The 13043-nt window shown below is 38.1% G+C and overlaps 1 protein-coding gene across 9 annotated transcripts in view; it reads left to right on the top strand.

The window, feature by feature from the left end:
• MCTP1 (multiple C2 and transmembrane domain containing 1) overlaps positions 1-13043 on the top strand; it is a 594518-nt gene that overhangs the window by 496263 nt on the left and 85212 nt on the right. For all 9 annotated transcript variants that reach the window (XM_023212153.3, XM_023212158.3, XM_023212156.3 and 6 more), the window contains one exon: positions 4890-5009. In XM_023212153.3, the coding sequence (XP_023067921.1) occupies positions 4890-5009 (120 nt within the window). The remainder of the gene's footprint in view (positions 1-4889; positions 5010-13043) is intronic.

The raw sequence follows: 13043 nt of genomic DNA, 5'->3' as shown, positions 1-13043 counted from the left end.
TAGGTGGCTTTGCTTTGGATGCTGTCTGGCTTTCTACTGGGGTGATGGAGCAATTATGCCCCATGTCTTTTTAAGCCTCTGTTTTCATCATATTTGCTACTCTATCATTGACCAAAAAAAGTTATATGCCTAATCTCAGTCATTGTGGGAGGCTATTATAAAAGTCATGGATACAGGGAAACATGGAAAAATTGGGGTCATTACTGCACTCAGTCACCACAAATTAAATATGAAAAACGGAAAGTGGCACTCATTTCATCATCTCTTTCTATTTAGTTGGCATGATTTCTTTAGCATAGCTCTTATTCTTGAAACAATCGTTAGTTATGGATTCTAGGGTAGTATATGAAAAGTGATAAGCCGCTGGAAGGGCCAAAAAATTATATGTAGTGTAAGCCAATCAATTCCTGCTTGTCATAACACGTAATGCTTGTTGAGCATTTTATAGGTATCAAGCATCAGCTTAATTGCTTCTCAAATCTGCCAAGTAAATAGTATCATTTTCTCTTTTCAGATGACAAAACTAAGAGAAATCTAGTAACTTGCCCAAGGTCCCAAAGCTAGTGACTAGAGAGCTTGGATGCCCTAGGCCTGATTCAAATACTCTTCTCTCTACTGTACCACACTGCAGCAGCTCCTTGAGGGATCCCACAGTCGTGGCTAACAGCCCAAGGCCAGTTGACAGAGAGCTTCTAACATGCAGGATAATGAGTAAAACTCTCAATGTTCTTTCTAATGAAGGGGGTTGTGTGTACTTATTACCATTTGGCTAATGCCCCCTGAAGATTTTCTGGTATTGAATTCTACTTGTAAATTACAACAGCCATCTAATGATTAAAAAAGAAAGCCACCAAATTCTTGGAATAGTTCTAGTCTCTAATGAACATGGATAACTAATGTAGGGGTAGATGTTTTATTTGGAATTGGGTATGTATTCCATGAGAGTAAAATGTAGACAGCCTAAGTTTCCTTATTAAAAGGAGAGATGGGGGAGACGTGACGAGATTATGTGACAGAGAGGAAAAAATACAGAAAGGGTGCTGTAGTGAAGGAGGTGAAGGAATTCAACACTGTGTAGACATTTGTGAGTGTCCTCATCACTACACTGTAACATCAAAAATTTCTAAAATCTGCAGGTCCTAGTTCCATGACACACAGAGGCAAAAAGCAGTCCGGAAATGCAGATCTGGACAAATTCTAGACATTTTATGGTTTATTTTTGTATTCTGTGAATGCATTAGAGATTTTTAAAATTGTTTCTTGATTTCTTTTTCCATCCCATTTTAATGCATTGTTATATCTCTTGTTTCCCCCATACCTCTGAAAATGTATAATCAGGACCATGGACAGATCCTTCATTGTCTTGGCCTCCCTTGGGTTTCTTCCAGCTGCCTTATTTCTCTTACTACTCTAGTGGGACACTAAAGGCCAGGTCTTTTGTGTTATCTCAGTTTTTTTATAGGAAAGAGGAGAAGATTGATCTCTTTCCGAAGAGAGAGGAGAGAAGAGGCTTCAGTGTGGAGTGAATGAGCTAAAAAGCTCCTTTCTTCCTTTGAGGGCTCTCTTTATTTGAGGAGCCTCACCAGCTAACAGGAAGGAGAATCATCACTAATATTATATTGAATAAACGATTGGCTGTTCTACTTTCAAACATCTAATATTTCATAACGTATTTGTTCAATAAATACCTTTTTATTGTTAATCTGTGTTCATGTTCTTTTCTTTAACCTTTTGAAATCTTCATTTAGGTAGGTGCTGAAAAAGAAAAATAAATGCTTTTGTATTTACAATTTATTCAAAGCCCTCATGTTTTAAAAATATATATTTTCAACAGTAGATGCTCCTCACTCAATTACCCAAATATTAGATTATTAAAACCACAATAGAAAAGGAGATGGTTTTTCCATTGCCAGAGTTCCTAAATGGAACATAATTTCTTCCTTTGTCTCTCACTCTCCTCTGTCTTTCCCCAATCCATGTTCTGGTGCCCGTGTGATTAGGACATATAAAAATACCATAGGCATTTATGAGAAGTGTGTGTCAGTTCTGAGTGCTATATTTTAAGAAAGTTTTTGATGTGCTGATTTGGATATGGTAAGAGGAAGATGACTACAATGGGGAAGTGCCTAGAAACCATAATGTGTAACTGATGCTTGAAGTAAGTGGTGATGTTAAACCTAGAGAAGAAGAAGGCATGAGAGATGTCTTGATTGCTTGCAGGATTGTCATCTAGGAAGTTTTTTCTGTGGATGACAGGCCTGCAGCTAACACCAATACATGGACATTACAAGGAAATTCATTCTGAATAAGACGAAGAACCTAACACCAATGAATGGACATTAGAAGGGAAAATATATCTGCTCAATAGGTTACAAAGATTACAATTGGTCATATTTAGCAATGGGATAATCTGAGTCCCATCCATGAGGCCAGAACATACTAAGTCAAATGAGTGCCCTCAGAAAAGGCAAACATAAGGTAAGGTCCAAGAGCGAAGACCATAATATCCAAAATAGTTCATGACTGCATAGCCAAATGGAAGGAAAATCTTGTCTAGAAGTACTAAGGTAGACTTTTTTGTCAGAGGGAGAAATTTGTTAGTAGTATCCCAGGTTGTAACTCTGAATGCATTTTCCTGAAGTCACTTGGTTTTATGTAGTGGATCTATAGAACTTTTGCTAATACAAATAATTAAATAGAATTCTGCTGAATGATCGGGGAACCCAGTGTCCATTTATCCATTAATTCAGTAAATATTTACTTATCGAGCACTTGCCATGCCCCAAGTAGGGGCATGTTCCAGGCTCTAGGGATAAAACAGTGAATGAAAACAAAAAGTCTACCTTTACAGGAGCTTATATTCTAGTGACTGCCTAAATGTTACAATTAAATAATAAAGAATATGGACTCTAGCCAAAAATGATTTTCCCTTTTACATGTATTGATGTCTGTCAGATTTACCTTAATTCACTTCCAAAAAAAGAATTATCTTTATAAAAATATATTTTTATAATCATAACCATCAATTATTCATATCATCTTTGTATAATTGGTATAAATTTCAAAAATTTAATGGAAATATTTTCTTTTTCTGGAAATTTCCTACTTTTCTCATAAAATAAAAGATATGGCTCATGCTTCATGTATTACAATATTTGTAACTTTTCTTATGCAGGAACTTGAATCTATAGTTACTATGTAATTCTGTCCAAAATCATTTCTTGGCTTACTTAACTATTATTTGTGCTGTTTGGTGCCCTCTTGGTTATGAATATAAAAGAATTCGGTAAAATATATGGTTTTCAAAATTTAATGTCACATTGAAAAAACAGATGGTACAGTAATATCATGAAGTCATTTTAAATATTAGAGAAATATTCAAGACAATTAGATTTATAGACCTCTGTCAATATATGAGAACACTAAGGCAAAGTGACTTTCTAAAGCTCGGAACCTTGGTCTTCTGGCCCTGAGGCCAGGAGTCTCCCTACCACTTCACACTGTCTAATTTTCTCTGCTATTTAAATAGGCTGCAGGCTTCGCTGAGATTTATTAAGAAGACTGCAAATGGTCCATGCTGCTGTGCCTGACACGGGTGTCCTTAGGGCACTGCCCCTAACTCTCCTGACCTATCAAATGCAAGATGTTTGTGTTATTCCAACCAGCTGGCTGAAAGTCCCAGTTATGCTATGTTCAGCTAAATCTTAGCAGGCAGAGGGCTTTCTAGCTTCCAGTATTATAATCTGTATTACTTGAGGACCTTAATCAATAATTAGTTGACTTTCTGTGTTTTGTAAGGTATTAATAACGTGTACACAATAATAGTTTGGGTTTTTGTTTTTGCGAAATTACTGTGCACCAAGCAGCGGGTTTAATTCTCACAACCCTGAGGTGGATAATCCTATTATCCCCATTTTACTAGGGAAGAAACGAAAGAGGGGATATATATGTTGCTTAAAAGTTATATGGCTAGTTCGCATTAGTGTCAGGAGTGGAATCTAGTTTTTAAATGCCTCCTGCCTTAACATTACCTTAATTTGACAGCAAAAGCCATAGACCCAGAGAATTTAGATGATCTGTCCAGGATTACAAGTCTGGTGTGGGTTGGGGGTGAGTCATACTTTATATCCAACTTTGTGTTGTTTTATAATGTAAGTGTTCTTAGAATGACTCCATCTGCCACCCTGAGTTCTTAATCTAACATTTATCTTACAATGAAAAAGTTTATATACTTGGAGAAGTAGGTAGTGTTAAAAAAGAATAATACAAATAGGCATTTTAAAATTTGTTTTGACAAAATTTCCTTGTAATAGCTGTTTGATTTCTATGGTAATGCTAAATGTTAAGCCAACCATTTTGTACACTTGTCGGTAGCAGTGCTTTTTTTCATGTTGTGAAATCTTTGGTGCTCTCTGATGTAGACTTGGTATTTTCATCTGCCTATTAATCTTGTTACATTGTATTATCCAAGTAAGATTTTTTAAAAGTCCCTGATATTAAATAGTGATTCATTTTTTATCATTAAGGCAGATAGACCAGGCTATTTCTGACAGTGTAGTGGAGTTCATTTTGCTGCTTTTTAAAAATTGTGTTCAACTTAACAATAATTTCACTGGAGGAGAAAAACTCAAATTTCCTCTTTGACAACGTAATGATATCAACTTTTCCTTAATAGAAATTAAACAGATTGGAAATCTTACCAGTGACTTTTCAAGGGTCAGTTATATTTTTAGAAAAATGTCTAAAAGTTTCCAAGGCTTTGTTTTCAAGATAAATCTTCCTGTTCTGAAGCATTCGGTTTTGTGTTTTTGAAGTAGAGTATAAATAAGAGTCCATTTAATGAAATTCAGTGTTGACTCATCCCTTCTTCTCTCTTCTCTCTCCTCCAGCTCTTTCTCTTTGTTGTCTGGAACTTTGAGCTCTACATGATACCACTGGTTTTGTTGTTACTATTGACATGGAACTACTTCTTGATAATATCAGGGAAAGATAACAGGCAACGTGATACAGTAAGTCTCTACTCTCTTACTTGTATGTGTTTTTGTTCTTATTCTAGTCCCTCTGACAAGATCAACATTGGATTTGGCTTTACAAACCAGAAATTCTGTCCATAAATACTCAAGTTTAGAGGAAAATTTTATCAGATCAAAACTAATGACTCTTTGGTCCTAACACAATAGAAAGTATTCACTTCTTTCTAACATTGCTCCTCTTGGTAGCAACTAAAACAGGGAGCAACACCAAAGAATGAGCTATGATTTTCAATCATAAATGGGTGCTACTTCAAATAATTGCTTTATTCTCCTTATTTGTTATATCTTAATGAATCCTGATTTAAGATACAATGTCACAAAATTATTAGTGATAAAACTAAGTGAATGTATTTTACTTAAGACAGATAGATTCTTTGTTCTCTGTCATTGGAAGAAATGAAGAATTGATGGATGTTGGCCTGGAAACGTGTATAAAGTACCTTAGTCCAATGCAGGTTCACTGGACAACAGTAAATATCCTTCTCTGTTTCAGAGGTATATTGAGATATCAAGCTTAAGGATGAAGAGCTTTCATTTAACCTAGGGAAAGTTATACTAAATCTACCTGTCCTCTTTGGCATTTTTGAAAGCAGAATGTATGAGACAACCTTCTCTTTCTAGAAGAGTTTTAGACTAAGTAGCAGAAGCTGCCCACACTATAATCACATATGTTCTGCCAAGCTTTGTTCCCCTTGGATTTTCTATCACTATGCCCCTAGCAACCTAACTTCAAAAAGCTTTCCCACATGTAAATAAATGAGGGGAGTGTCTTCTCCAAATACGACATTTACAATTTGATAACTCAATAGACTGCTGTTGAGAAGAATTTAAAGGTTGGCAAACACGAGAATCTACTTGGTCCTTAGCAGACTACTACTTTTCTTGCCATTAAGGATCTCTATTTGATTTATGATCTGTAAATTATAATAGATCATAAATCGATTTTTTGCCAACTACTGTGCCCATAATGATGCAGAATTATTTGATCATCAGCTTAAAAGTAGTGTATAATATTTAATAGTAACTATCTTAATGGTTGCATATATACCTTCAATGTAAAAGAACTTCCGTTTTAAATAACACAAGTAAAATACACTTCGAATAGCAATGTAAGCAAAATATAAAATTCTTCAAAATAATTTCCTTTATTATGTGACAAAGTTGCCAGCAAGACACCATGTTTACTTCTCTATTATATTTCTGTCTTTCTTACTAGATTATAAATTTGAGGGAAGGGAACATTGTTCATCTTTGTATTTGTCACTGTCTGTAGTACCTGCTTTGCAAATTAGACATGTTCAAAACCTTCTTTGTAAAGTATATCAAACCAAACATGAGATTGCTAATAGAGATTTTAATGTTTAGTCAGCATCAATAGACAAGAAGTTATTAGTATTATTGGCAAGGATTTTATAGATATATATTTAAATTTCACACTGAGAGACAAGCCCTAAATGCTATAAGCATTGGTGTCATGGGGACTAATAGGTACTTTCATCAATTAATTCAGGATGTTTTCTTTAAGAAAATAGGACTCTTTCAGACAATTGCTTTTTTGTCCCATTTACTTCGTGGAGATTGTCGAGAGAGAAGAATATCTACTTTTCATTCTGTTGCCTTCAGACAAATTTGCAAATAAGATTATTTCCAAATAGGAAAAACTGGTAATTTAGTTTTAGCTTCTTAATTCTATGAGGGGGCTTATCTTCAATATTTAGTCACTGGTTTTGGTATTCTTAGTGAAAAATTCTGACACTGTAGACTTTGCTTGTTATCTTCTCCAGAATATACCTGGCTTGGCTGGAAACATCCACTTTTAGAGGAAAAATAATACATAATGTATCCTTTTGTACTTAAAATTCTCTAAGACATTTTATAGCCTATTGAAAAAATGCATATCATATAATTTTTGCAAAATATAGCTTCAAAATAGTATTTACCAAATCTTTTCCTTTTAGTACATCTCCTCTAACAGGCTCCTCTTTTAGCCATGGACATTTTTCTTCCCCAGCACAACCCACTGTGAAACATTCTATAGTCTAACTCTCATGGAATGCCAACTACACTCCATAACTCCCAGTAATTGCCTTTTATTTGCCCAAAACACACAGATCCACATATTCTGTTCTTTCTAGGCACCAGAGCAGCAATCACAACGTTTCATTCAGCTTCTTATTCACTGGCTCAGTTAAGACCTTACGTAACTCTTAAATCCAATTTGTCTAATTATGTGTTTGCTGGCATATCCAGCTGTGCATTTGAACCGGTTGCTCCTTTTGAAAAGAAACCTGGATTATACTTTGCTGGTTACAGAATGCATATATATATGTGTGTGTATATATATACACACACACGCGCGCGCACACACACACACATATATACACACACACATACACACACATATATACAAATTTAGGGAAAGTGTGTGTAGGGGTTGCCATGCTGTGACGAACTGACTCTCCTGCATAGTGCATAGCACTGGAAGGATGGTATTTTCCTGTAAGTCCATATTGATATCCCAAAGACACTGCAGACTCTTTCAGCATAAGTGAAAACTTTACAGGATCTCCGAGGTACGTTGATCACAGCATTGGCTGATTCCAAACCAGGAAACTCTCTGTTTTAGGAAAGAGAGACAGAGAAAGAGAAAGAATTTTCTGCCACCAAAAATCAACCAAACCAAAACAAAAATCTATACATTCAGCTGACAAAATTTAATTAGGGTGCAAACTATAAAAGAAAAATCAAAATGACCTTCAGGTCATAGAAAAGAAAGAAAAGGAAACAAAATTTCCATGACATAAGAAGTTGAAGAAGAAAATAAAAGAAACACTGTGAAAGATGAAAAATGCATAGATGGGTAAAATTCTGTCTTCAATGTATTGGCTAATATTTGAGATTAATACCAAACAGGAAAGTGTTTCTTTGTGTGTTTATTGTTTAAGGAGAGTCTTTCCTTTCTTGGAGACCCTTAAGATTACAGGCACTGAACCCTCATACCTTTTCCCCACCATGGTGCCTATTCTAGTTTAATGAGCAAAAGCAGATGTAATCCTTGCTGAATAAGTTTTGCAGCGTTTAATGAGCTGAACCTGTTAAGGACAGAATAAGTAAACAGCCATTCCTGAGGTTAAAACTGTAGACACAGAGGGTGCCCATGTGAAAGAGGCATGGTTAAAAATATTTCACCTCTGCTATTTCCTAGTTGGACTTGTTAAAAATAAGCAATCTGAGGTCTGAATATACCTAAACTGGGACTATGACATTAAAATTTCTAGCATGAGAATTGTTAGGCTTTTCCAGAGAAAACCGTTGAAGACATGCTTCATTCAGAAATGTCCCTGGCATGAAAGGGATATAAAGATAGGAATGTCATCCTTCTCTTGGTTTGAGCTGTCACTTCAAAACCTGGGAAATGTCTCACCAGCATTGCCTATTATCCTAGTACATGCCATTGCCATGTACCAACTATCCAAATTACAGTGACTGTAGAGAGACATTTTGAAAGTGGAAGAGTAGATGCCAGGAAATGGCTTTTACTTTGATTTAAAAACTACTGAAACATCATTACACCCTGGGCTCTGTGTGAAGTACTTTATATTCACCATGTGATTTAGTCCTCCTCCAAGAGAGAAGCTGATTGTGTTAGCCCAGCCAATGGGTTGGATCCTCCTAAGTCAAGTGACCTGCCGCCCCCACCCCCTGCCAGGTCCCTTCATCAGTTGTAAGCAAAGGAACATGCTCATGTAGACAAGCATGGCTGCAAGAGCTCTTCCTTGAGAAAAGAGAATCAAGTCACAGAGAATGAAGGAAATAGGTTAGCCAAGCAAACCAGGGGTCTATTGCACACCCTGTAAGTATCATTTCTACTGCACATACAGGGAAACAGGGCCAGAAAGTTTAAATAACTTATCCAAAACCACACAGAAAGTGTCAGAACCAGTATTAGAACACAGAGCAATCTCCCTGAAGTTTATACTCCGAACCACAGGTCAATCACATTTTCTGCTGGGGATATATCCCACCTCTCCCTGGGCACTGTTACAGTAAGTTTCTCCCACGAATTATAGAAAACCCAGTAGCACTAACTACACCTTTAAGCCGACATATTAGTAGAAAGTAGTAATTTTCCTACACCCCTCATCCCATGTCTTCCCTATCTCTCACTGAGGGAAACAGAAAGGATATTTATCAAGCAATTTCTATGTATCAGGCATCCTGCTAAGCCTTTTAGAGACATCACCTCCTTTTTTCCTTTACAATCATTATATCAAGTAAATAATTCTAAATAGTTTTATCCCCATTCTACAAATCAGAAAATTCAGTATCAAGGATGATAAGTAAGCAACTCCCCAGAGCAAGTGTGATGTGAACCCAATTGTGCCCTGTTGTAAAGTCCCAGGCTGTATCTATGGTACACGCGTGGGCATTCCTTTCCCAAAGGACTGCTTTCTTAGTGTCCAGGGCCTTGCATGGAATCCCCGTTGTCTCCAGATTCCTTCCTATGAGGTACCCAGTAACCTCACATGAATCGGTGCTAGTCATCTGTTCTATCCCACATGCCACCATTAATTTCCAAAGCATTCATGACCAGAAGGACTACCTTCCATTCACCAAGGTGACCATGGGAGGAGTCCATCAAAGCTGACTTCTTCATATATGTGAATAAATTTTTCTGTGTCAAAGCAATTTTTGAATATCTTTGACACAAAAAATTCTTCAAGCTGTGTTTTTTAATTACACTTTAAAAGAACATTCATTTTTACTGTCATGATATTCCTCCCACACAACAATCTCAGTTATCTAATCAATGGTGGCATTAAAAGACTGAAGAGTGGGGCAGATCAATGAAATCATTCTCTGACTCATGATATGACTGTGACACAAATTGAGACAGAGTCTGCCTTGCTAAAATACTTTAGGAAATACTGAAATGTTTAGTTAGCTCCTTCTCATGACAAAGCATTTGTTTCTCCATTTCCCTTTCAGAATAATACTGAATATTGTCTCCCATTAGGTCTGTTCCAATGAGACCCAGAGCACTTATCTCTACAAATAAAGCTCCTAAGAGCAGCACTTTTTGCCATAAGTGCTGTTGATTGAACAGTTTGGAATGGTCCACCACAGAAACATCTGATTGACTTGAGCTCCTATAAATCAAGCACATTTATTATTTTGTCAGCCAGTGTTCTCCATTCCAAAGAAGTCTGTGGTGGAATATATGGAATACTGAATAAGTCAAGTATTCCTAACAGGATCTAAAGAGGCTGGCCAAAGCCAAGCTGACAGAGGAGAGGAAGTCATATGCAAAGCACTCTGAATGTACAGTTAGACTCTCTCTACTTCAGTAAGAGTTTTATCATTCACTGAAAGCAGCATAGACCACAAGTTTCCTGTGTTTGCCTCTCAGTACCAAAAAAGACCACATATTCAGTGCTCTTAGCAGAAGCAACACTGAGTCATACAGCCTGTAAACACATCTAAAAATGGATGATCACTCTTTTCTTCTTCGTGCTTATTTCAACAGCAATTTTCTCAATTTTTTTCAGAAGGTCATGAGCTTGAAAAAAATCTGAGGAGGACCATGAAAAGAACCAGACCTTTAGTTTTCCAACACGATCACTAGGATAAATCAGTAGAATCAACAGCCAATCAGATGTTGGTAGAAAGCTTATCCTCTGTGACCCCTCTCAAAGCTGTTCACCAACTGTTTAGCCTTGTTAGATAATCACTTGCTGTACATAGTGCAACCCAATATGTTAATAACCATCGTCATCAGGCTTTGGATTTGCACCAACAAGATCTCCACATTTTCTTCACTCATCCCAAGTCCCCCCACCACTGTCCCCTCCCTCTCAGTAGATGACCAGGCCTTCTACTTTGCAAATTTCCCTCAAATTCCAGCCCTGAAGCCCTATGAATTTGTACCCAATTTAGGGTTGTCAGATTTAGCAAATAAAAACACAGATGCCAAATTCAATGGAAATTTCAGATAACAACAGGACATACTTACACTTATATGTTTTTATAACATTCTTAATTTATCTGAAATTCCAGTTTAAGTGGATGTTCTATATTTATCTGGCAACTCTATCTCAGTTGTACCTTTCATTCTTACCTCCAGACCTGTAGGGAGGTGACAGTTCTGAAATAAAAGTATTCCCCAACATCTTCAAGTATAGAAGACCCGTCAGGAGCAGGCCCCACCTAAACCATAGTTTCAGCTTCATCCCCCTCAATATTCCAACAGGATTGTTTATGTGTGTGTTGTTGTTGTTGTTGTTGTTTTGCTTTTGTTTGTTTTGGAGTATGCAATGTTTATTGAGCAAAAGGTGGGAGTAGTGGCTTAAGGGTGAGAAAACAGAAAGGAACCAGACCATGGCCATACTCTTTGGTTGTCACTTTCTTCTGGACAATTGCTTGCCACTTGGGAGAGCAGGAAACTAAGCCACTTGCAAAGGCTAGCGCAGCACACCTGGATGGGAAGGTAGTTCCAGCTGACTCGCAGGCCTATGTTCCCTGCTTTACCTCCTATTCACCCAGTCCACAGGCTCAGGGAAGGCAATCCTTTTGTCTTCACGACACAACTAGAAAAGGGAAAAAAAGAGTGATGCTTCTCCCTTTGGACATATGAGGAAACTCAGGCCCAGAATAAGGCAGTAACGTCTGCAAAGCCAGTACTCACAGAGCGTGGGTGGGAATGGTGTAGCATGGGACAGACGTGGTGGCTGGAGAAAGGCAGTGCAGGCAGGGTCTGGAACTTAGCAGAGGCCTGGAAGTCACGTGAGCACTGAGGACAGATGTGCAACATGGTGGAAGAGCTTGAAATCCTTGCCCGAGGTGCCGCACATGAAGAGTTTGAGGTCCGAGCGTGATGCATGGTGGCTCTGCAGCCGCAGAGGGCTGGCAAAGACACAAGTGCACTGCGGGTGGCTGTAGCCCCTGCAAGACTGTACTTTTATGGGGTGCATCATCCTGGGATGGTCTTCAGGGCTCCTCCACTGGCACACCAGGCTTGTAGGCAACACGGTTGGCGTTGATGAGGAGGTGGCTGTCCAGCCATGAAGGCTATGACCCACCTAAGACAGGGGTTGGAAGAGGGGCCTTTCACCCTGGGAAAAGAAGACCTTCCAAGGTAGTGGGTCTGAAAAGGAGGAGGACCAGGGTGGGATAGCCCCAGCGGTCGCAGGAGTATCTGGAGCAGAGTATACTTGTAGTTTCCCAAATATTCTATACACTCTTTCTATGCCTTCTACTGTTTTCTTAAAAATATACTTACAAATGTAAATGTATATTTCTTATCACACATGTTTTGTTTTTTATAAAAATTGAGTCACATTTAACCCATTTTAGCTCACCTGCTTTTTATATTCTGCGACATATCTGGAAATATCCCTCATATTCCTGGAAAACAGTCTACTATAAGTTTTAATTTCTAGACAATTTTCACTATATGAGTGTGTGTGTGTATTTTAGAGACAGGGTCTCCCTCTGCTGCCCAGACTGGCACGCAGTGGTGCAATCATAGCTCACTGCAGCCTTGAACTCCTAGACTCAATCAGTTTTCTCACCTCAGCCTCCTGCCTAGCTGGGACTACAGGTGCGAGCCACTGCACCAGTCTTCTTAATTAGACAGTTTTTAGAAATATTTCCTTCAAATTTTTTTTTTTTTTTTTTTTTTTGAGTCAGAGTCTCACTCTGTCACCCAGGTGGGAGTGCAGTGGTGTGATCTCAACTCACTGCAACCCCCACCTGCTGGGTTCAAGCGATTCTCCTGCCTCAGCCTTCCCAGTAACTGGGATTATAGGCACCTGCCACCACGCCCGGCTAATTTTTGTATTTTTTTTTTTTTTTTTTTTTTTTGTAGCAGAGACAGGATTTTGCCATGTTGGCCAGGCTGGTGTGGAACTCCTGACCTCAAGTGATCCGCCTACTTCGGCCTCCCAAAGTGCTGGGATCACAGGCGTGAGCCACCGTGCCTGGCCCACTTCAAATATTTTGCTTTCTCAA

This window comes from Piliocolobus tephrosceles, chromosome 4, assembly GCF_002776525.5.
Source record: "Piliocolobus tephrosceles isolate RC106 chromosome 4, ASM277652v3, whole genome shotgun sequence".
NCBI classification, from domain to species: domain Eukaryota; kingdom Metazoa; phylum Chordata; class Mammalia; order Primates; family Cercopithecidae; genus Piliocolobus; species Piliocolobus tephrosceles.
This window is presented reverse-complemented; position numbering and strand designations above follow the sequence as displayed.